At 50.2% G+C, this 22376-nt stretch overlaps 1 protein-coding gene across 5 annotated transcripts in view; it reads left to right on the forward strand.

Annotated features, from left to right (window-relative positions):
- The window catches only part of Farp1 (FERM, ARH/RhoGEF and pleckstrin domain protein 1), a 232939-nt gene that overhangs the window by 146796 nt on the left and 63767 nt on the right, over positions 1–22376 (forward strand). For all 5 annotated transcript variants that reach the window (XM_075950066.1, XM_075950069.1, XM_075950065.1 and 2 more), the window contains exon 3: positions 11317–11421. In XM_075950066.1, coding sequence (XP_075806181.1) covers positions 11317–11421 — 105 coding nt within the window. The remainder of the gene's footprint in view (positions 1–11316; positions 11422–22376) is intronic.

Here is a 22376-nt window from a genome sequence, read left to right on the forward strand (position 1 = left end):
TATTCTACAATATTTTTAAAGACATTAGGAAACCAGGGAGGCACACACACAAGTCCCTGTAGTCTGAAGATTTCCCAAGAATATTTATCTTACCATGCATCTAGCTTGTCTTGTTTGGTCTTTGGGGCTGCTGTACAGTATGCATGTGTGGCTGAGGACTTGGTGAAAGTTGGGCCTTGTGTTTATAAAACATTTCAAATCTCACAAAGCCAGTAGAAACTGAAGGCACTGCTGTGTGCTTTGACCTGCAGGGCCCCCACGGCCCCCTGCCTGGGAAGCAGGGCAGCTTCTGTCCCCGCTCTTTGGGGTCTCCCTGAATGGCCTGCAGAGCAATAGAATGCAGTGTTGGATTTTTTGTTTTTTGGTGGAGGGGGGAGGGGAGATCTGTCCATGGGGGGGGGTGGCTTTGAAGGATGGAGGAAAGTGGATTTTTCGGGGAACAGATGGCTTTCTCTGCGGGTAAAGTACACAAGAAGATGTTCAAATGCAGGTGTGTTGCTGGTGCCTGTTGTGTTTGTTTCTGCTTTTCTTATTTTTCATTCCTAGCGACTGGCGTTTATTACGACAAAGTTCTTTCTCAGAGGCCCAGTCGTGTATGGAGAACTAACCTCCGTTGCTGTCTGTTTTTTTCTGGGACCTTGTCACCCCGCAGTTCTGACCTCCATGCCTGCTCAACAGCGCCCCCTTCTTACCCCCATCCTCGCTTTTTCTGCTGCTGTGGATTTGCTCCGAGCTGCTCCTTTGCAAATCCGTTTGATCCCAAGGCTTCTCTCCTCTTTCAATGTCACTTGGATCCGCCATGCCGTTGAGGAGGAGGAAAACCAGCATGTTGACCCTTCGCTGCGGTTTCCGTAGTCTAGAACATGCATGAGTGCGTGCCGCTGAAGTCAGCTCGTCCTCTGGTATCACTGTGTAAAATGTGTGGAAGTTACTTCATGCTAAACTCGGAAATCTGGCACGGAAGACAGATCGAAGCTTTTAGGACGAGATCTTTCGTCTCCGCGGTTGGTCGGACTTAGCCTCAGCAATTTTTGTAAACTGTGAATTTTTCTTTTGACAACAGGTTTAATTTTCAGAAGATGGTTGAACCTTTGTTTCTCATAGTCCTTTAGTTATTTTAAACTATTGATTTCTGGGAGGCAGTGGCATCCCTGAGCAGGAGTTCAGAGTGTGGGTGGAGTCCTGTCGGTCCTGGTGACCTTGCTCTAAGAAGGGACAAGTGCTAGTCTCTAGCTGGCTGCATTCCTTCCTGTCCACAGCCCTTGTAGATTAGAGTTCAAACATGGAAGACTTAGAGAGATTCTTTTCTTTTAAAGCTCACAGTTCCCACTGGCTTTATTTCCTCTGAACCATCCCTGTTTTTTAACACAGCCTTTGAGTAAGTGCTGCTGCTGGGCCGCTGTGGGCGGCTCATGCTGCTCTACAGTGCTGTTTGTTTGGGTGGGGTTTCATGTAAGGTGGTAAACTGTAGCCTTGGTGTTTGTCCTGTCTGCCATCTGTCTTCAGTGTTCCTGCTGCCATGACTGGCATCCATTCTGTGGGAAGGACACTGAGCCTGGGGCTGCAAACCAGTGTGAATTAACAAAGAAGATGCTGGGTCCCCAGATTCAGTGTGTGGTGTGTGTGAGTGTACGTATGTGTGGTCATAGTGTGTGGTGTGTGTGAGTGTACGTATGTGTGGTCATAGTGTGTGGTGTGTGTGAGTGTACATATGTGTGGTCATAGTGTGTGGTGTGTGTGAGTGTACGTATGTGTGGTCATAGTGTGGGGTGTGTGTGGGTGTACATATGTGTGGTCATAGTGTGTGGTGTGTGTGAGTGTACGTATGTGTGGTCATAGTGTGGGGTGTGTGGGGGTGTATGTATGTGTGGTCATAGTGTGTGGTGTGTGTGAGTGTACGTATGTGTGGTCATAGTGTGTGGTGTGTGTGAGTGTACATATGTGTGGTCATAGTGTGGGGTGTGTGGGGGTGTATGTATGTGTGGTCATAGTGTGTGGTGTGTGTGAGTGTACGTATGTGTGGTCATAGTGTGTGGTGTGTGTGAGTGTACGTATGTGTGGTCATAGTGTGTGGTGTGTGTGAGTGTACGTATGTGTGGTCATAGTGTGTGGTGTGTGTGAGTGTACGTATGTGTGGTCATAGTGTGGGGTGTGTGGGGGTGTATGTATGTGTGGTCATAGTGTGGGGTGTGTGTGGGTGTACATATGTGTGGTCATAGTGTGGGGTGTGTGGGGGTGTGTGTATGTGTGGTCATAGTGTGGGGTGTGTGTGGGTGTACGTATGTGTGGTCATAGTGTGGGGTGTGTGTGAGTGTACGTATGTGTGGTCATAGTGTGTGGTGTGTGTGAGTGTATGTATGTGTGGTCATAGTGTGGGGTGTGTGTGAGTGTACATATGTGTGGTCATAGTGTGGGGTGTGTGGGGGTGTATGTATGTGTGGTCATAGTGTGTGGTGTGTGTGAGTGTACATATGTGTGGTCATAGTGTGGGGTGTGTGGGGGTGTATGTATGTGTGGTCATAGTGTGGGGTGTGTGGGGGTGTACGTATGTGTGGTCATAGTGTGTGGTGTGTGTGAGTGTACATATGTGTGGTCATAGTGTGGGGTGTGTGGGGGTGTATGTGTGGTCATAGTGTGGGGTGTGTGGGGGTGTACGTGTGTGTGGTCATAGTGTGTGGTGTGTGTGAGTGTATGTATGTGTGGTCATAGTGTGGGGTGTGTGTGGGTGTACATATGTGTGGTCATAGTGTGTGGTGTGTGTGAGTGTATGTATGTGTGGTCATAGTGTGTGGTGTGTGTGAGTGTACGTATGTGTGGCATGGTGGTCTGTATAGACGGTCATAGGTTCTAGAGGGGATGATATGGATATGGGAGGAACTGAGAGGGCGGCTGGAAATTATGGAACTACAACACAGGTATGTATGAAATTCTCAAAAGATTAAAAAATGTAACCCGAGGAAGGTTACAGATTATAACATTCATAAGAAGATGAGAGATCACGTCTGAAGATAGCGTTTTGAGTGGAATCATGAAACTTACACAGAATGTTTATATATGTCACATAGTGCTTATATATAATAGACGTGTATACATTTTACAGCCCTCTCTTCAGTATGGTTAAGCAATCCCACAGTAGCACTGGGGTGACAGAACCCCCAGTCATCAAATCCCCTGACAGCCCTAGTCATCCAGAACCAGTGTGCCACCATGTTCACGGACGTGATCTATCCCTAGAACTACCCAAGGTAGAGGCAAAGTGGCCACTGACTGGGACAAGAAAAGAAGGGGAAATAGGGTCCTGGACTTTACCCGTTCAGCTGTGGTGGGCCTTTCCTCTGTAGTGTGCACAGATAGTGTTTGGAAGGTGTAAATTTGGAGTGTGTTATGGTTGTGTATGTTAAAGCGTGTGCCATGGCGGTTTCACTTCTGAAAAGCAGCTGGTGCTCTTAGCCTCTGAGCCATCTCTCTAGCCCCTAAGCAGGGTCTTTTTTTGTTAATAAAATTTAGACATTCTTAATACTCAAGGACAATAAAGCCCTAGTGTTAGGAGCAGACTAACACAGCCCTGAAAGACTGGCTTCTCTCCCCAGCCCCTCCTCATGACAGGTTTTCAGGAGAGCAGTAGATATCCCCAGCCCTACGTGCACACACGTTCTGTGCATGGCCCTGGGATGCATAGCGAAGGAAGTTCTGCGCCCAGCACTCTGGTTACAACACCCATGAATTACGTACGGTGAAGCTGAAAGGGCCCATTCTCTCCTGTCCTGGATTCGGGGACTCCCTGAAACCCAATCCGATGTGTGTTTAATGAGTGTTCTGAACACCGAGGCTCAGTGCCGAGGGGAACAAGGAGACAGTGTGCCCTTGCAGGCGGCGTGGCCACCCGAGAGCCTCCTTAAGGGGGAGAAAGGCAGCGTTTGTGTGCAGACTAATGGGCAGACCTAAACATCTAGCTACATCCGTCCAATGACAGCTTTGTCCCGGCTCCCCAGAGCTGAGGTGTGAAGTCTTATTTCCTGTCTCTAGTGATCACACTCCTTCCTGCCCTGGGTACCAGACAGCTCTTTGATTCCTGAGTTATCTGTAGTCTTTTGTTCCTCCGTGGCATTGTGGCCATCACCGTAGTATACTGAGTTCTGGGTGCTTAGGGTCCCCGGTCCTGTGGCAGAGTAGCTTGGCTCGCATGAGTGCAACCGTGGCATGATGGCCTCCGTGCCGAAATGGCCCACGTGTGACACGTAGATGAGGTCCACCTATGGATCCCTGCGGATGTTAAGTGTCTGATTCCATAGGCATCACTGCAAATGTTCCCTGAAGTGAAACCTTCAGCCAAGGCCTGTGACTGTTTCTACTCCATAGCTACACACCACATAAAACACCTTCTCCATTACGGACTGCCAGCCACGATGGCGGTCCCATGGGATTATGATGGAGCCGAAGGATCCCTGGTGCCCTGTGACAGGAGAGCCGTGACACTTCCTTCGTGGTCTGTGGTCATGCCGGTGTAAACCAACCAACCACTGACTGCAGAGTTAGGAAAGTACAGCTCAGGAATTCTGTTTTTGTTTTTGTTTTTTTTCGAGACAGGGTTTCTCTGTGGCTTTGGAGCCTGTCCTGGAACTAGCTCTGTAGACCAGGCTGGTCTCGAATTCACAGAGATCCGCCTGCCTCTGCCTCCCGAGTGCTGGGATTAAAGGCGTGCGCCACCATCGCCCGGCCAGCTCTGGAATTCTGTACAGGGCATAGCAATAGTGATAATAAGAGACATAGTAGTGTGTATATACTGTGTGCACTTGGCAGTGGGCTGTACCGAATACATACAACTGTACAGCATCTGCTGAAGTATTCATAGTGTAGGTGTGTTGTGGGGCATGTCATAGGCTGGGGAAGTGCACTCTGTGGTGTTTTGTGACCATGTCAGAGCCACCAAGACATGCTCTGGGAACTTCTCATCCAGCGGTCAGTGTAGCTGAGCTTTCCAGAATTCCCACACCAGCTTGGACCTTGAGAATTACCTTCACACTTCTTTTCGGCTTTGAGACCAGCCTTGCTCCTCCACTCTGCGATACCCCTCTGGGATTCCTCTCTGATGTGTCTCCTTTCCTGCTAGCTGATTTCCATTCTCCGTGGCCTTTGGCATGGAGCTCAGGTTCAGAACTCCGAGGTGTCGCCCACCCCGAGCTCTGGCGTCTAGTGCTTGGCCTGGTTCCTGTTCTCTCCTGCTGGGCGGTCTGGCTTTACCTTCTGACTCTCAGGAGATTTTATTTCTGCCTTGCCTTGTTTAGTCCTGAGAGCTCTTTCATGATCACCAGCCATCCACCCTCCTTTACAGCCTTCCGGGTTTCACTGTCGTTGGTGTTCAGGAACCTGTAGGCTCTCAGGCTTGTGAGCACACATGCTTTGAAGAGAACTTCCAAGTCCCAAGCTACCAGACACGCAGCATCCTCCGTTGCCAGCATTGAGCATTCTTCCTCCTCTGATTGCTCCTGACTCCAGGCTCCTCTCCTCCTCTCCTCTGTAATTAGATTTCTGCTTGCTTCTCTGTCATCTCCCAGAATTCCGAAGACATCTCTCACCTGATGTCCCCCTCTCATTTTCTTCTAAGAACTTGCTCCTTTTTTTAAATTTAAAAAATGTTTTTTTTTTCTTTTTATTCTTCGACTGTCATTTTAGCAGGGTGTCTGGAAACAGTTGAGACACGTTGCATGTGTTCATTTTGCTATATTTAGCCCCAAGTCTGACGTTTCCCCCTAGTTTGCTTTAAGCCCAGGCTGACAGTGGCCTTGTGCTAATCCTTCTAGGAACAGGCAAAAAACCGTGGGCATTTACACAGAGATCCAGATTCTTGTGGAATTTCTCAGTCTGTGTCCTCCTTGGCTTGCACTTCAAGGATAGCTGGTCTCTGGAGCTGGGGACTGTGGAGCCAGGAGCATAGGAAGGGCCCAGCTGAATTAATGGGCGTCCTGAGAACATAGCTGAGAGATGCCGAGACCCAGTGTGAATCTTTCACAAGAGATGATGAAATAGATCTTGAACTGTGGAGCATGGTTTACATACAGAATAATGGCAGTAAAGGGGTGGGGGTTTTTTAGCCATGAGAAAAATAAATCACCTCCTGTAGTTAGCTTGAGGTGTAGGACTTGTGAAGGCTGGAATTTTCCCCAGTCTGCCTAGCCAGGCATTATCTCCTTGTCACCTCCTAAAGGGACAGTCCCAAACATGCACCGTCTGTCTTCATGGGCTGAGAACCAGGCCCTAGAGTGGCTGTTCGTGTATTAGGACCAGATGGCAGAGCACTAGACACGGGATAGCATGCTAACGACAGTCTACCGGAGTACCATCAGGACCTGTTTGCTCTGAGAAGCTGCGCACCGTCCTTCCCAGCCTCCTTCAGCTTCCAGCATTGCCCCTGCCTGTGTAATACGTACTGAAAGGACATCTTCAGGTGCTGTTCCTTGGGTGCTGTCCACCCTATTTTTAGAAACAGTCTCTCACTGGCCTAGAACTTAGCAAGTAGCACTTACCGCCCGATCTAATTTACCTAATTATTTGTTTATACCAGGGACTTAGTGGAAATCATTTTCCTATTCATAGCATAATGGCCACACTCGACCTCACTCCCTTAGTCAGAATATCTCAGCCTTCTCCAGCTGTAGTGCTTATTAATAGCTCTGTTTACCCATTCAGAGATGGTCCAAGAAAGAAGACTGTAAGACTTAAGAAAATCCATGGGGCGTTGTAGTGCCCTATGGTCAGACTGGTAGACAGTGGAATACGGGACTTAGAACGGTATTCTCAACGCTTCTGTTGCTAGGAAGACTGGCAAGGCTTTAGAGAGAAGCCATTTCTTTCTGTTGGGTAAGTGTGTGTGTGTGTGCCCTGGTTGCCATGGTTACACTAAACCTCAAAAGAGGAGTGGGGAACACTCCCGTAGATGGCTTTCCAAAACCTGAGCAGATGGAAATTTTGTAAGCCTGGACAGATGTAGATTTCTGTCTGTGAGAGAATTCCCGAAAGCTTTCTCCAGTAGGAGACTCATTCATTCAGTCCTTTAGGGAGGTGAGGAAAAGAGAGGCTGTGCCCCTCATCTGCAGAACTGCAGCTTTAGTCTTTCGGGGAGCAGAAGTGTCCTTGCATGGAAATGTACGGATAACCTGAGAACACAAGAGCTGGGGGGCGGGGGGAGATGCAGTACTCATGCCCTCGGTCCTGAGGTTCTGTTTGCTAGACCCTGTCTGTGAATATTTGCACCATTTAGGATTCAGGGATTGCTTCCCAAGCCTGTGAACGCCCCACTAATGTGATTTCATAGGGCCCAATGAAAGTCCAATTTAAAATGGAGAAGGCAACGGGGACCATAGTGTGGAGTCCGCCAACTTGTTTGTGCAATAGATTAAAATTCAAATGCTCTTGGAGCTTAATTAAGAGTAGCCAATAAGAAAAAAATGAAAGAGATTTGATTATGTGGTTTCATTTATTGCCAATTTGTTCTCTAGAATGAAATATCATAGTTACGCTTTGACCTCTCATAAGGGAAATACTTCTAGAATATTTTATCAGGACTACTGGAATATGGGGTTGGCTGGATTCAGATTTCCATAGGCCATGGGAACCTTGGTGATCTGCAAAAGTACAGCCTTATGGGGATATTTGAGGAAACACCCACAGGGGTCTGGAGAGTTGGCTCAGTGGTTAAGAGTACTTGCTGCTCTTAGAGGAGACCTGGGTTCAATTTCTAACACCCACATGGTGGCCTGCAGCCATCTGTAATTCCAGCTATAGGGGATCTGATGCCCTCTTCTGGCTTCCAAGGGCACCAGGCTTACACATGTGCACAAGCATACGTGCAAGCAAAACACTCATATACATAAAATAAAAATTTTAAAAAAATGTCGCCAAGTGGTGGTGGTATACTCCTTTAATTCCAGCACTCAGGAGACAGAGACAGGTGGATCTCTGTGAGTTTGAGGCCAACTTGGTTTATAAAGCAAGTTCCAGGACAGCCAGAGCTGTTACACAGAGAAACCTCATCTTGAAAACCCAGTCGATAGGTAGGTAGGTAAGCTGGTCGATGGGTGGGTAGATGGATGGACAGATGGACGGATGATGGATGGACAGACAGATAAAATCTCCGTAGCAGGGCACTGTCATATTAAATCCCTATTGTCATACATAGAAATGTCACCTGATAACAAGGCCACTCTTAGAAAATGTTTTTCTAGATGTTTCATCACTGTCTTTGTGGTTTGCCTTCTTAAATGATGCTGCTCTCGCCACCCCCACCCCCACCCCAACACAGTACCTTATCTGTTTATTTAGAAACAGAGTCTCAAGTAGCCCAGGCTGTCTTCCCACTCCCTGTGTTATTGAAGGTGACCTTGAACTTAAAATATTTTCGCCCCTACCTCCCAAGTGCTGGAATCCCAGGCACACACCTGTTTTATACAGGTTGGGAATTAAATGGGGGTGGGGGCTAATTGCATGGTAGCCAAGCCATTTGCCCACCACTCAGATTAGACTGTTTACAGGTGTGCACACGTGTGTGTTTGCATGTGCGTGTGTATGGACCAGAGGCTGATGTTGGGTTTCTAATACTCTCAGTCTCTCACTGAACCTCCAGCTCACAATTGACTAGAGGACATGGCCAGTGAGCTTGGAGGGTTCCTTTGTCTTTGTTCCTCCAGCAGCACAGCAATAGGGTGCAGACATGGCATTATGGCCAGCTTCTATGTAGGTTCTGGGGTGCCAGCTCAGTTCCTTACACCTGTGTGGCAGGTGCTATATAGACTGAGCCTTCTCCCCAATCTCTCTCTCTCTCTCTCTCTCTCTCTCTCTCTCTCTCTCTCTCTCTCTCTCTCTCTCTGTCTGTCTGTCTCTTTCTGTCTTTCTGTCTCTTGTCTCCTTTTCTCTTTATTTCCCCCCTCCTACCTCTCTCTTTCAATAAAAGACTTCTGAATCGCCATGGTTTGCTACTCGTAGGCATTTTAGGCTGTAGTGGCCTGATACCCACTGGAATCAACGTTGATGGTGCGTTCCTGGAAGACATCAGGGTATCATTTACCTGTGAATTCACGGGGGATTCAGGATGCTTCCTGGTCATCCATCCTCAGTGGATCTCGGGCCAGAAAGCGGTCACTTGGGCTTTGAGTCGGCAGCTCCAGGACCACGGAAGAGGCGTGTGTGTAAATATGCACAAAAAAGTAAATTTTCAGAATATTTTAAGAAATGAGATCCAGGGACTGGAGATGACTCTGTGCTTCCAGAGGTCCTGAGTTCAATTCCCAGCAACCACGTGGTGGCTCACAACCATCTGTAATGGGATCTGGCGCCCTCTTCTGTCATACAGGCATGCATGCAGGTAGAGCACTCATATACATAAATAAGTAAACCTTAAAAAAGGAATGCGATCCACTGTTAACTACGACCCACACCGCAGGCAGGCAGTCCCTTCTGCTGCTCTGTGACAGCACGCAGGTGGCATTTGCAGGGCTGAGGTAGCCTGGGGTTGAGCAGGAAGTTAGCCGTGACCCTGGACACCTGTACTGACTCATGAAGGCCTCAGTGTCAATGGAAGCTCCCCACCTCTCTATGACGAGTATTAGTCTAATACCCTTGTCTGTAGAAACATTAATTGTGTCCTGACTTCTCTCTGCTTGTATTTAAATTTCTAGTGTTGAACCGTGAAGTCTCATTTCTCAGAGTCTGTAAATCTAGTTGAGGTTATCAGATTCCCTTAGTTCCAGGAATTCTTGGGGAAATATGAGTGCCCGCCAGCTGGGCAGATAATTGGCAAATCCTTTTTTAAAAAAAAAAAAAAAAAAAAACAGACAGCGTTGGAGGTTGTGAAACTCTACACTGTACAATATAGTAATTCTTCCACAACGTTTTACTCCTGGGCCCATTTTAAAAATGTTTTTGTTAAAAAGTCTCCGGCTTTTGCTGAAGTTACTGAAGGAAAGAAGGTTCTAGAAGATGTGACTGTCCATAAGCTAATCATGGGGCTTCTTGCCTACTGGTGTGAGAAGTGAACCTAGAATGAAGGGTTGGTGTAAGCAGGTTACTGTCAGCATCCGTCAGCCTAACTGGGAATGACTGTGTGCACGTAGCATGTCAGAGGCACCAGATGACAGCACATGGTGACAGAAAGCAGGGTTGGTGACCCGTAGCCCGCCGTCCTCTCTCACGTCTCTCTCTTTGGAGAAATGTGCACAGGAATGCATGTCATAGGGAAGAAGGGGGTCTCTGGTGGCCACGTCTTACTCCTGCCAGCTGTGCGTGTGGAATGGCTGGACCATGACCCGTGACCTGACATCTTCCACAGAGGATGTTGTGATGCTGCACGTAGCTGTGGGTATCTTCTAGATTGCCGTGACGGCAACTATGGGGCCGTAAAGGGGCGTCTGTTAGAGCAATGGAGGTGTGATGCCCCACACTGAGCCATCTTCATTGGCCCCGGTGGCCCTGTGAGGACAGGCTAATGGGCACGCCGTCACGGTACCTGTCAGCTCCAGCCCTCACTGTCATTCAGCATCTCGAGTTAGCCTAAACTGTTGTGTGTGTGTTGGAACCAGCGATCTCGTCACACCTGCCCGCTGAGGTTTGGTGTGTGTGGTAGGACTTGATCCATCTTACCAGCAAGGTCTTAGGAGTCCATGGAGTTACAAAGAGAAACCGAGGCATGATTCTAAGTTGGGGTATTCTCCATGTCACCCCCTTCTCTCCTGTCGTGCAGACCTGAGAGCTGAACTCAGGTCGGTTGCCAGCCTTGGCGGCAAGCTCTTTTACCTGCTGAGCCGTCTCCCCTGCCCTAGGGTAACAATTGCACGGGGCAGTTAAAGAAACTGAGATCCCTGCTCTGTGTGCAGCAAACCCAGTACTGTTCTCAGAAACAGACTCCAGGCATGTTCTTCTATGTCTGCTGTCCCAGCTCTCAGGAGGCTAAGGCAGAAGGACAGTGTGTTCAAGACCAGGCTGGCCACACAGCGGCCAGTCACAGCATCACACAGCAACACACAGCGGCACACAGCAACACACAGTAACACAGCAGCACACTCCTTCTAGAAACTGAAGCAGTTTGTTACTAGAAAAGGAGAGATGCTGTGGCTGGGGTTGAGGTCGGGGAAATCGCTTTATCTTGGTCCAGACTCAGCAAGAACACAGACACAGACATGGCACCCAGGATTCACGGGGTGGATGGTGGCGAGTCCTGCGTGCCCCTTGTGAGCCCCGCTGATGCGGGAACTGGGAGCAGTGTGGTCTGTGTGCCTGGCCACACGCAGAGAGGCCATCTCTAACACCGCTTCTTTCTGTCCATAGCAACGAGCTCCCGGGAAGGTGCTGCTGGACGCCGTGTGCAACCACCTCAATCTCGTGGAGGGCGACTACTTTGGCCTGGAGTTCCCTGACCACAAAAAGATCATGGTAGGAGACACCAGGGACGCCAGCTGAACATCCCCACCTGCCCACTGTTCAGGGGTGGGGAGGAATCCCTACTTCTCTGGCCATGCAGAAGGAAGTAGAAGGAAAACTCCCAGAAAGCCCTGGTTGTATTTTAAATATATATTTGATCGAATGTCCAGACTACGTGTAAAGGTAATTTGTGCCTCTGCCAGCAGTGTCTGAGGCTGGAAGCCTCCCTCTGCCCTGCCTTCCTCTCCCAAAGGGGTCACGACCCACAGGTATTTGGGTGGTTTTTTTGGCCTGCATGCATATCTGTTTACAATGTGGATGCAATGCTTGTGGAGGCCAGAAGAGGGCGTTGGATCCCCTGGTACTAGAGTGACAGTTATGAGCAGCCATGTGGCTGCTGAGAATCAAACCCAGGTCTCCTGGGAAACCAGCCAGTGTTCCTCACTGCTGAACCCCCCTCCTCCCGCCCCCCACATTGTTCTAGCTCCTACGTAGTTTACAGAGGCGATCTAATCAACTGGGAGGAATACGTCTTAAGATGTATTTTATCTATGTTTGTATCCAAGGCATTGTCGTTTACTATATAACTCAGCTCAGTAACTATGAAAAAGTTATTCTCATATTGTCATTTTTGTCATACCCAGTTGTCAAATCCTACCTGTGTGTTTGATGCCAGCTCCTGTGGGTCCCTCCTGTCTGTGACTGCAGTGCTCAGGGGCCGTGACTATGAATTTCCAGGGCCGTGCCAGGTTGCTGGCTTGGGCAGCTGCTGGTGCATTTGAGGCTGCGTGGGGCACGATTTGGTTCCTGAATGTGGAAGGCCACTGCATCTAACTGCAGTCGGAGAGTCTGGGCTCAGGACAGCCATCGGGACCTGCTGTGTTAGTGTGGCCTGGAACCTGAAGCGTGGTGCGTAGGTGCTAGGATTAGGTGGGATCGTTGGAGCAGTGAGGGAAGCGGGGCTCAGAGTGGCCCAGTTTGTGGTCTAAGGAGGTTTCTGCCTGTTGGTGGAAGAGGGGAAGCCTAGCAGAGGACTGTGTTTGGGAGATGACAGATCTCACCAGACCTGAGCTAGGGCTCATCGGAGGTCCCACGCTGATGGGCGTGGCCAATAAGCAGGACTAGAGGGTGAATTCCTTAGAGCATAGGAGTAGAAGTTTGGAGTCTAGACAACTGGTATTGTTTTAAGAATCAACCGAAACTTTGAAACAAGATCAGAGAGGTAAGAAAAGAGGCTGAGAAGGAAGGAAGACGCTGAAGGAAGAGGACAAAATCAGAGCCGATGGTAGCTAGAGGTGACCAGAGCTGGCAGAGTCAAACCCTGAGAGGAGTGTGTCCCAGGGAAAGATTGGGCAATGCGGAGGCCCTGGCTGCTGTCCTGTGCTCTGCCCGCAGCCACTGGCACGTGAGCCGGGAACCTAAAGTGACGCAGGTGATGTCTCTCTGCTGATGCCACTGCCACACAGCCTGCCATTAGCCCCGCCTTGTCTAAGGATTTTCATTCACTAGGCTATGCAAACTTCACTCCCAGCCCACGCTGTCGTTTTTTTAGTCTGGACCATAATTGTAAGCTTCCCTGGCCCGGTCCTTTCTTTGATGTGGCAAGTAGCTCCAGACCTGCTAATTCGTAAGTCCCCGTTTCCCTGTCAATTTTGTGTCTCCGCTGAGTCGTGAATACAGAAGAAACATGAGGAGTCAGATGGTGAGAGACCGAGTTCCCGTTCATTAGAGAGTCCAGAAAGAAGCGATTACCACGTAGGCAGGTCGGAGCATTGCCACTGGCTGCAGCCTTGTTTCATAAGCTCATTTTATGTTAAAATAACGGCCCTCCAAACTCCCAAAGACAGCTAGCTTGTTACTCCTAACAAGCCTGCTAAGCCCAAATGCTGCATGCTCCTAATGGCTCTCCCATCCCCAGGAGTATACAAGTCTTGTCTACCAGAGTTGCCTTTTGCGGCTGAAGTTGGCGCTGGCATGAGAGTCTGCAATCGGCTCCACGCATGGGCTGTCAGTTCGCTAATGGCAGATGGGGCTCCAGCCGCACCCTTCCGACTCTGTGCCTTTCTGTGTAGCCATAGGAATGTCTCTACCCTAGGCTTACGGACTCCTTTAAGGGGTAATGCGGCTTGATTGTTAGGACTCACGATCGTCCTTAAAAATGTGCACACCTACAAAAGCAGAACAGAAGGTAACGGTGATGGCTGAAAGAGACAGGCCAACCATGAGACTCGAGGGTGTAACTCAGCAGTAGCAAACACGCAGGCTGTGGGTTTGATTCCCAGACTCCCCATCCATTCAGATACTACAGTGCGTAACAGTATACGCGCACTTACAGTGTGCCTCAGCGTTCTGCTGCGATGGCAGACAGGACCCGTTCTAAACAGCATGTGACAGACAGAAGCAGCCATCTGCACGTACCTGCTCTGAGGAGTAGTACGTCATGCCCCGCTCCGTCTCAGGTTTATCCTCAGCATCTCTTTAGTTTTGGTATCAGAGCTCAGGTTGTGGAAGTTCTGCAGAGACACTGGTAGGAAGCTGGAGATGGACTGGAATTCTGTCATCGTTCTCTTCTGTCCTGTCTCTGTGTTCTGTCCTCGTCAGTGTCTGCCTAGGAGCTGATTTCGTAGAATGGTAAAAACAAGTTGTTCTCATGAAATTGATCGGCAGCATTGAAGGGGACCTTGTAAGTGAGCAACAGTGTCCGAGTGTGGTCCTGACTGTGCCTCCATCTCTTTAGAACACTGGTGTCCGAGTGTGGTCCTGACTGTGTCTCCATCTCTTTAGAACACTGGTGTCCTAGTGTGGTCCTGACTGTGCCTCCATCTCTTTAGAACACTGGTGTCCGAGTGTGGTCCTGGCTGTGTCTCCATCTCTTTAGAACACTGGTGTCCTAGTGTGGTCCTGACTGTGCCTCCATCTCTTTAGAACACTGGTGTCCGAGTGTGGTCCTGGCTGTGTCTCCATCTCTTTAGAACACTGGTGTCCGAGTGTGGTCCTGACTGTGTCTCCATCTCTTCAGAACACTGGTGTCCGAGTGTGGTCCTGACTGTGCCTCCATCTCTTTAGAACACTGGTGTCTGAGTGAGGTCCTGGCTGTGTCTCCATCTCTTCAGAACACTGGTGTCCTAGTGTGGTCCTGACTGTGCCTCCATCTCTTTAGAACACTGGTGTCTGAGTGAGGTCCTGGCTGTGTCTCCATCTCTTCAGAACACTGGTGTCCTAGTGTGGTCCTGACTGTGCCTCCATCTCTTTAGAACACTGGTGTCTGAGTGAGGTCCTGGCTGTGTCTCCATCTCTTCAGAACACTGGTGTCCGAGTGTGGTCCTGATTGTGTCTCCATCTCTTCAGAACACTGGTGTCCGAGTGTGGTCCTGACTGTGTCTCCATCTCTTCAGAACACTGGTGTCCGAGTGTGGTCCTGACTGTGTCTCCATCTCTTTAGAACACTGGTGTCCGAGTGTGGTCCTGACTGTGTCTCCATCTCTTCAGAACACTGGTGTCCGAGTGTGGTCCTGACTGTGTCTCCATCTCTTCAGAACACTGGTGTCCGAGTGTGGTCCTGACTGTGTCTCCATCTCTTCAGAACACTGGTGTCCTAGTGAGGTCCTGGCTGTGTCTCCATCTCTTTAGAACACTGGTGTCCTAGTGTGGTCCTGACTGTGCCTCCATCTCTTTAGAACACTGGTGTCCTAGTGTGGTCCTGACTGTGCCTCCATCTCTTTAGAACACTGGTGTCCGAGTGTGGTCCTGACTGTGTCTCCATCTCTTCAGAACACTGGTGTCCTAGTGAGGTCCTGGCTGTGTCTCCATCTCTTTAGAACACTGGTGTCTGAGTGTGGTCCTGACTGTGTCTCCATCTCTTCAGAACACTGGTGTCCGAGTGTGGTCCTGACTGTGTCTCCATCTCTTCAGAACACTGGTGTCCTAGTGAGGTCCTGGCTGTGTCTCCATCTCTTTAGAACACTGGTGTCCTAGTGTGGTCCTGACTGTGTCTCCATCTCTTCAGAACACTGGTGTCCGAGTGTGGTCCTGACTGTGTCTCCATCTCTTCAGAACACTGGTGTCCTAGTGAGGTCCTGGCTGTGTCTCCATCTCTTTAGAACACTGGTGTCTGAGTGTGGTCCTGGCTGTGTCTCCATCTCTTCAGAACACTGGTGTCTGAGTGTGGTCCTGGCTGTGTCTCCATCTCTTTAGAACACTGGTGTCTGAGTGTGGTCCTGACTGTGTCTCCATCTCTTTAGAACACTGGTGTCTGAGTTGGTCCTGACTGTGTCTCCATCTCTTCAGAACACTGGTGTCCGAGTGTGGTCCTGACTGTGTCTCCATCTCTTCAGAACACTGGTGTCCGAGTTGGTCCTGACTGTGTCTCCATCTCTTTAGAACACTGGTGTCTGAGTGTGGTCCTGACTGTGTCTCCATCTCTTTAGAACACTTGTGTCCTAGTGAGGTCCTGGCTGTGCCTCCATAGCTTTACCTGGATGCTATAAGCATAACAAGCTGCTTACAGGAAATTCAAGGTCTAGGGGTCCACAGTCCTCAACAGAAGGCCGTTCACAGCTGCCTAATCCTGGGACTGTCTCAGTTAGCTTTGCGTAGTTTTCTGTGTAGGATACATGGGGAACTCTCAACTGTTCCTCGCGGTCCCTGCCAGACTAGGTTTAGGGTTATGCCTTTTGACCCTGGGTGAGAAAGTGTCAGATTCGGGCAACTTGAATTCCTGTTGCCTCTCTTCTCATTGTTTTAAATACTCACGCCAAGTCCCTCCCTCCCTCCCTTTCTCCCTCCCTTTCTCCCTCCCTTTCTCCCTCCCTCCCTCCCTCCCTTTCTCCCTCCCTCCCTCCCTTTCTCCCTCCCTTTCTCCCTCCCTCCCTTTCTCCCTCCCTCCCTCCCTCCTTTTCTCCCTCCCTCCCTCCCTTTCTCCCTCCCTTTCTCCCTCCCTCCCTCCCTCCCTCCCTTTCTCCCTCCCTCCCTCCCTTTCTCCCTCCCTTTCTCCCTCCCTCCCTTTCTCCCTCCCTCCCTCCCTCCTCCCTCCTTTTCTCCCTCCTCCCTCCTTTTCTCCCTCCCTCCCTCCCTTTCTCCCTCCCTTCCTCCCTCCCTCCCTTTCTCCCTCCCTTCCTCCCTCCCTTCCTCCCTCCCTTTCTCCCTCCCTCCCTCCCTCCCTTTGCTCCCTCCCTCCCTCCCTCCCTCCCTCCCTCCCTCCCTCCCTCACATCATATCAAACCCAGGGCCAAGCCCATGCTAAGAAGACACTCTACCACAGAATTCCACCTCCAACCCAGAACATTGTTTTTCCTAGGAAGGAAAATGAAGGCTTTCTGTAGTATAAGGCGTGTTCCTTGAGGCCGTCAACAAGAAAGTGGTGATTATTAAGTTGTCAGTTGGGCTCTTGCCCTGTAGTTTCTCAGTTAGCAGAGGTCATTGCTGCGGCCATAGTGAGTGTGCTTCCTGTTGCCTTCTGGTCCAGGCAGTTTCTGTTCCTGAAGGATCTCTCTGTAGAGCAGAGAAGTCTTTTTTATCAGCCTTTAAAAAAATAGGTTGGGTCTTTGCCTGGAGTGCTATTGATCTAAACATCAAGACCTTGTACTTTGGGTCTGAGGCTGATCAAAGGTAGTTTTTGATAACAGTGGACACAGAAGCCTGAAGTGGAGGCCTGGTGACCAGAAAGGCTCAGCAGAACTTGGCTGGTCTGATAGAAGAAAGGCCTTGATGGACCCACCTCTGCCCTGGCCACACAGAAACAGCCACAGACTCTGTGAGCAAAAGGGTGTGCCGTGTCCCAGGTGACCATCCTGTGTAGAGACAAGATGGCCAGGTCCCCAGAGCTTGTTGGTCAGCCTGCCTAGCCTGACGGCTGAGTTCTAGGCCAGTGAGAGGCTTGGTGTCAAAAGTAAGGTAGACAGTCGTCTGAGGAATGATACCTGAGGTCTCTCTCTGGTCATCACATGTGTACCTGCACAAGCACACACATGGGGAAAACACACCTTGTTTGTGGCCACGAAAGTTTGGATGTCCTATGGCTTTTACATATCATGAGATAGAATTCTTCATTGAAGTTTTTCACCCCTACTTAAAACAGCCCATTTGCTCTAGAACTATACCAAAACAGGCCACGGTCCAGATTTGATGCATACATACCCCAGTTGCCAATTTCTGCTTTGTTTTATTCCTCCGGGTGGGTGTCCTCCCATCCGTACATCACAGCAGACAAATTCAGAGACGCTCTTACCCAGGCCTTCACAATGAAGCCGGTAGCTGATCCGCCTCTGTCTGCTCAGCCAAGCCCCGTGTCCTGAGTGTTACTTTTGCTGCCTGTCCCCAGACCTTGTGTTAAGGATGCCACTCCACCCATCCCAGACAGCTGGGTGGGAACATCCATTCCTCCGGCAGTGGGTGAGCACCTGCCACCTAGAAGACCCACAGCTCTCTCTTGGAGTCTGTCCTTGAATTGTAACTAAGACTCCTCTAAGGTAGCCTGCCAGTCTTGAGTGGCATAGTTTCTGGGTCTGAGAAATGATCTGATTTCTTAAAAGCCAGTGTGGGTACTCATGGGAAAAAACTGACATTTGCCATTCGTTTTCTGTGTCCCTTGTGGCCGGGAGAAAAGTACTGCCCGTGGCAAGTGTGCTTTTGATGGTTTTTGTGTCAGAAACCACAGTCATTTGGCATGGCAGGTGTCCCTTGCTAGATGTCCTTTATTTATGAATACTCACCGTCCCTCACCTTGCTTCTTCCCCAAGGGCTGGATCTGAGGTGAGCTGGGGGCCCCGTGAAGAACATGCCAGGTGTATGGGTTAACAGTTCAGCAGGGTGAAGGGCACCCAGAACAGGTGAGCCGGAGGAGGTGAGGAAGTGTGCCTCTGTCACCACAGCATCTGGCGCTGTCTGTGCCAACAGGTGGTCAGAGGGACAGGGCAGGCCCCAGCGGTCAGGCTTTCTGTGAGCCAATATTCTATACTTCAGAATGTGCTGAGATGGCAGGCCTGTCTCATGCTGAGGCTCCCTGACACATTAAATGAGTTAGCCATAATATCCAAAAGACATCTGATGTTGGCCTCTAATCTCCATGTGCACAGACGCACACGAGCCCCTCTAGTGTGCGCGTGTGTTCACATATATATGCTCACAATTACAGGATGACAAACCAGGGAGAGAGATGAACTTATATCGAGTCATTAACCTTCGAAGGAAGCCTTTTATGCTCCAGACAGGACAGGCATTTGAACACACACACACACACACACACACACACACACACACACACACACACACACACACACACCTGGTCAGGGACCTGGGATTTTTAAATAACAGAATCTACTTCCACACAGCTCTGCTTGTTTTTGCCAGAGGCTGCCACCCACTGTGACCTTCTGTGCTCACAGGGTCTCTTCTTAGGACTAGAGACAGACCGGATTAGGGTCTACACTAATGCCCTCAATTTAACCCAGCCACTTTTTTAAAGGTCACTTCTCCTAATGGCACTCCCATGCTGAGGCCCTGGGTGTTGGGCCCTGGAATGTCAGCAAACAGATGCAGCTAAGAGTTTCTACAGGTCAGTTCAACATGGCTTCCCAGCCCATCTTCCCTGGCTTGCCTATATCTCAGTCAGTTCTTAGTCTCTATCCAAATCTGTTTTGTCTCTAAGGTTCCTTTCCCACTTTAGAGAGTGTGCAATGAATGCATAGACTGTGTTAGGAAGTGATTTCACACTCAAGTGTCAAGGGGGGGAGGGAGAGGGCAGGGGAGGTGGGGGGATGGGAGGGGAGGTGGGGGTGAGGTAGGTGAGGGTGTGATGAGTTGGAGTAAGGGATGGGGGAGGGGAGGGGAGGGGAGGCGCATCACCATCCTGGCACTGTCTTTCTGGGCATCAGGAGTAGTTTGGGTTCTTACCACAGCCTGGATAAACTAAAGCAGCAGATCTCAACAGGCAAAGATGTTCAACTCCTTGAACCCCACAGGCTGGTTGGAGCCACATGCCCAGGAGACAGCAGGACTGATTTCAGAGAGGTCAGAGAATTCCAGGCTTCCACCTCCAGACACCCACCGGCAGCACAGTTGGCTCCGCTTTGGGTGGGCTCCTGTGACCTGTCCAGGATGGAGTCCAGGTCGCTTTGCTTTGGTGGAGAGTCCCCAGAACATCCAACTGTTCCACGCTCATTCAATCACTGAGGCGCAGATCCCGCATCACATTGAAAGAAAATGGCCCCACCGGCTCATAGGAAGTAGCACTATTAGGAGGTGTGGTTTTGTTGGAGGAAGTGTGTCGCTGGGGGCGGGATTTGAGGTTTCAGATGTTCAAGCTAGGCTCAGAGTCTCACAGTCTCTCCTGCTGCCTGGGGATCAAGATGTAGAACTCTCAGCTCCTTCTCTAGCATCATAAACGCCTGCACACCACCGTGCTTCCCGCCATGGCAATAATAGACTAAACCTCTGAACTGTAAATCAGCCGGATTAAATGTGTTCCTTTATAAAAGATGCTATTGTCATGGTGTCTCTTCACAGCAGTAGAAACCCTAAGACAGTAGGCGAGCCCATCTCCCTCAGCCGTTGTTTGCTCGGCTGGCCGGGCGCCTCTCCCCTGGCTCAGCTCAGCTGGGGTATGATTGATGCCTTGGGGTGCCATCACCGCAGGGCTCCTCAGCTCAAGCCCGCTTAACTCACATGGAGCTCATGTTCACAGACCTGTAAGCTACAAAGCCACATGCTCGGTTTGGCTCAAACCACCATGTGAATTTGATGCTTCCAGAGAATTGCCAAAAACAGAGGGAGGGATGTTTAAAAACAATTCGTAAAATTGGAGACTCTGTTGCCAGCACGTGGTAGCTCTGCCCTTTGCAGAAGTCTGGTAGGCGAGTTCTCTGAGCGTCAGCAGCAAGAGAGCTCTTGGTGACGGGGCCTCCGTGGAGCTACAGGGACTGAGGGTCACAGGGTTCACAGAAGGATCCCAGAAAAGCCCTCTCTCTCACACTGTGGCTGTTGGGAGCCTTGGGTCCTCTGACGTCGTAGGGAAGCAGAGTGACGCATAGATTAGCAATGTCACCTCCCTGGGTCTGCCTTAGATATGTTTTCCTCTCTTACGGCATGGAAAACATTCTTTCTGGTCCTCACACCCGCGGGCTCCCAGCTCCTCTTGTCTGTATGTTCGACCCCTCATCCGAGCTAGTCTTACCTGAGTGTTTTCTGAGTTACAAACTGCAGGTCCCTTGCCTCCGTTCCCTTCCCTCTCAGCAGAGACACTCAGGAATGCTCACACCCCTTCACTGCCCACTGAACTTCCAGGCCACTGCTGAACTGAGAGTCTCCCACGTGGACTGGCAAACGCCTCTGGCTTGGCAGCTGCATGTTCATCCTTCTGAACACACTGCCGTTCCCTGGTACACAAGATCTGCTACTCCTGACTATCCCATGAGTGTTTATATGTCTGCAGAATTCGTGTGTCACCAGCCTAAGCCACAAGTCAACAGTGTTAGGAGCCAGGGCATTTACAAGGTGATTGGATCACACGGTCAGAGCCCCTTGTGGATGGTGTAGGGTCCATTTAAGAGAGGTCAGAGGAGTCTGGTGTTAGTGACTCATGCCTTTAATCCTAGCACTCAGAAGGCAGAGGCTGGGCAGATCTCTGAGCTCAAGACCAGCCTGGTCAGCAGATCGAGTTCCAGGCCTAACAAAGCTACAAGGTAATATCACAGGAAAAAAAATACCTCAGAAAGGGATGGAGCGTGAGGGAGGACCACGGTAATATCCCACCTCAGAAAGATGGAGCATGAGGGAGGATGGAGTGTGAGGGAGGACCATGGTAATATCCTACCTCAGAAAGGGATGGAGCGTGAGGGAGGACCACGGTAATATCCTACCTCAGAAAGGGATGGAGTGTGAGGGAGGACCACGGTAATATCCCACCTCAGAAAGATGGAGCGTGAGGGAGGTCCATGGTAATATCCCACCTCAGAAAGGGATGGAGTGAGGGAGGACTATGGTGATATCCTACCTCAGAAAGGGATGGAGCGTGAGGGAGGACCACGGTAATATCCCACCTCAGAAAGATGGAGCATGAGGGAGGATGGAACGTGAGGGAGAACCATGGTAATATCCTACCTCAGAAAGGGATGGAGCGTGAGGGAGGACCACGGTAATATCCCACCTCAGAAAGATGGAGCATGAGGGAGGATGGAGTGTGAGGGAGGACCATGGTAATATCCTACCTCAGAAAGGGATGGAGCGTGAGGGAGGACCACGGTAATATCCTACCTCAGAAAGGGATGGAGTGTGAGGGAGGACCACGGTAATATCCCACCTCAGAAAGATGGAGCGTGAGGGAGGTCCATGGTAATATCCCACCTCAGAAAGGGATGGAGCGTGAGGGAGGACTATGGTGATATCCTACCTCAGAAAGGGATGGAGCGTGAGGGAGGACCACGGTAATATCCCACCTCAGAAAGATGGAGCATGAGGGAGGATGGAACGTGAGGGAGGACCATGGTAATATCCTACCTCAGAAAGGGATGGAGCGTGAGGGAGGACCACGGTAATATCCCACCTCAGAAAGATGGAGCGTGAGGGAGGTCCATGGTAATATCCCACCTCAGAAAGGGATGGAGCGTAAGGGAGTACCAAGGGTGTTGGACTGTTTCACCCTTTCTTCCATGTGAGCGTACAACTGAAAGATGCCTTGAACCAGGACCTGGGCCTTCTCTGGGACTTCCAGACCCTAGGATTATGAGATATCCGTTCCTGTTGTTTATAAGCCGACCAGCCTGTGACATTTTGTTATAGCAGCCCAGGTGGCTTAAGACAGGTCTCAAAGATGTTCACCCGTGTGTGTCTTGTCGCTGTCAGGGCTCAACAGGTGTAGAGTCAACACAGAACAAATCCCAAATGAGAAATTACTTGTCAGCCTCTCCTGAGCTCTAGACACACCCACCCTCCCATTCCCCACCCCTTCTCAGCTGATCTAGGACGTCTCTCGG

Source organism: Microtus pennsylvanicus, chromosome 15 (assembly GCF_037038515.1).
Source record: "Microtus pennsylvanicus isolate mMicPen1 chromosome 15, mMicPen1.hap1, whole genome shotgun sequence".
Lineage (NCBI taxonomy): Eukaryota > Metazoa > Chordata > Mammalia > Rodentia > Cricetidae > Microtus > Microtus pennsylvanicus.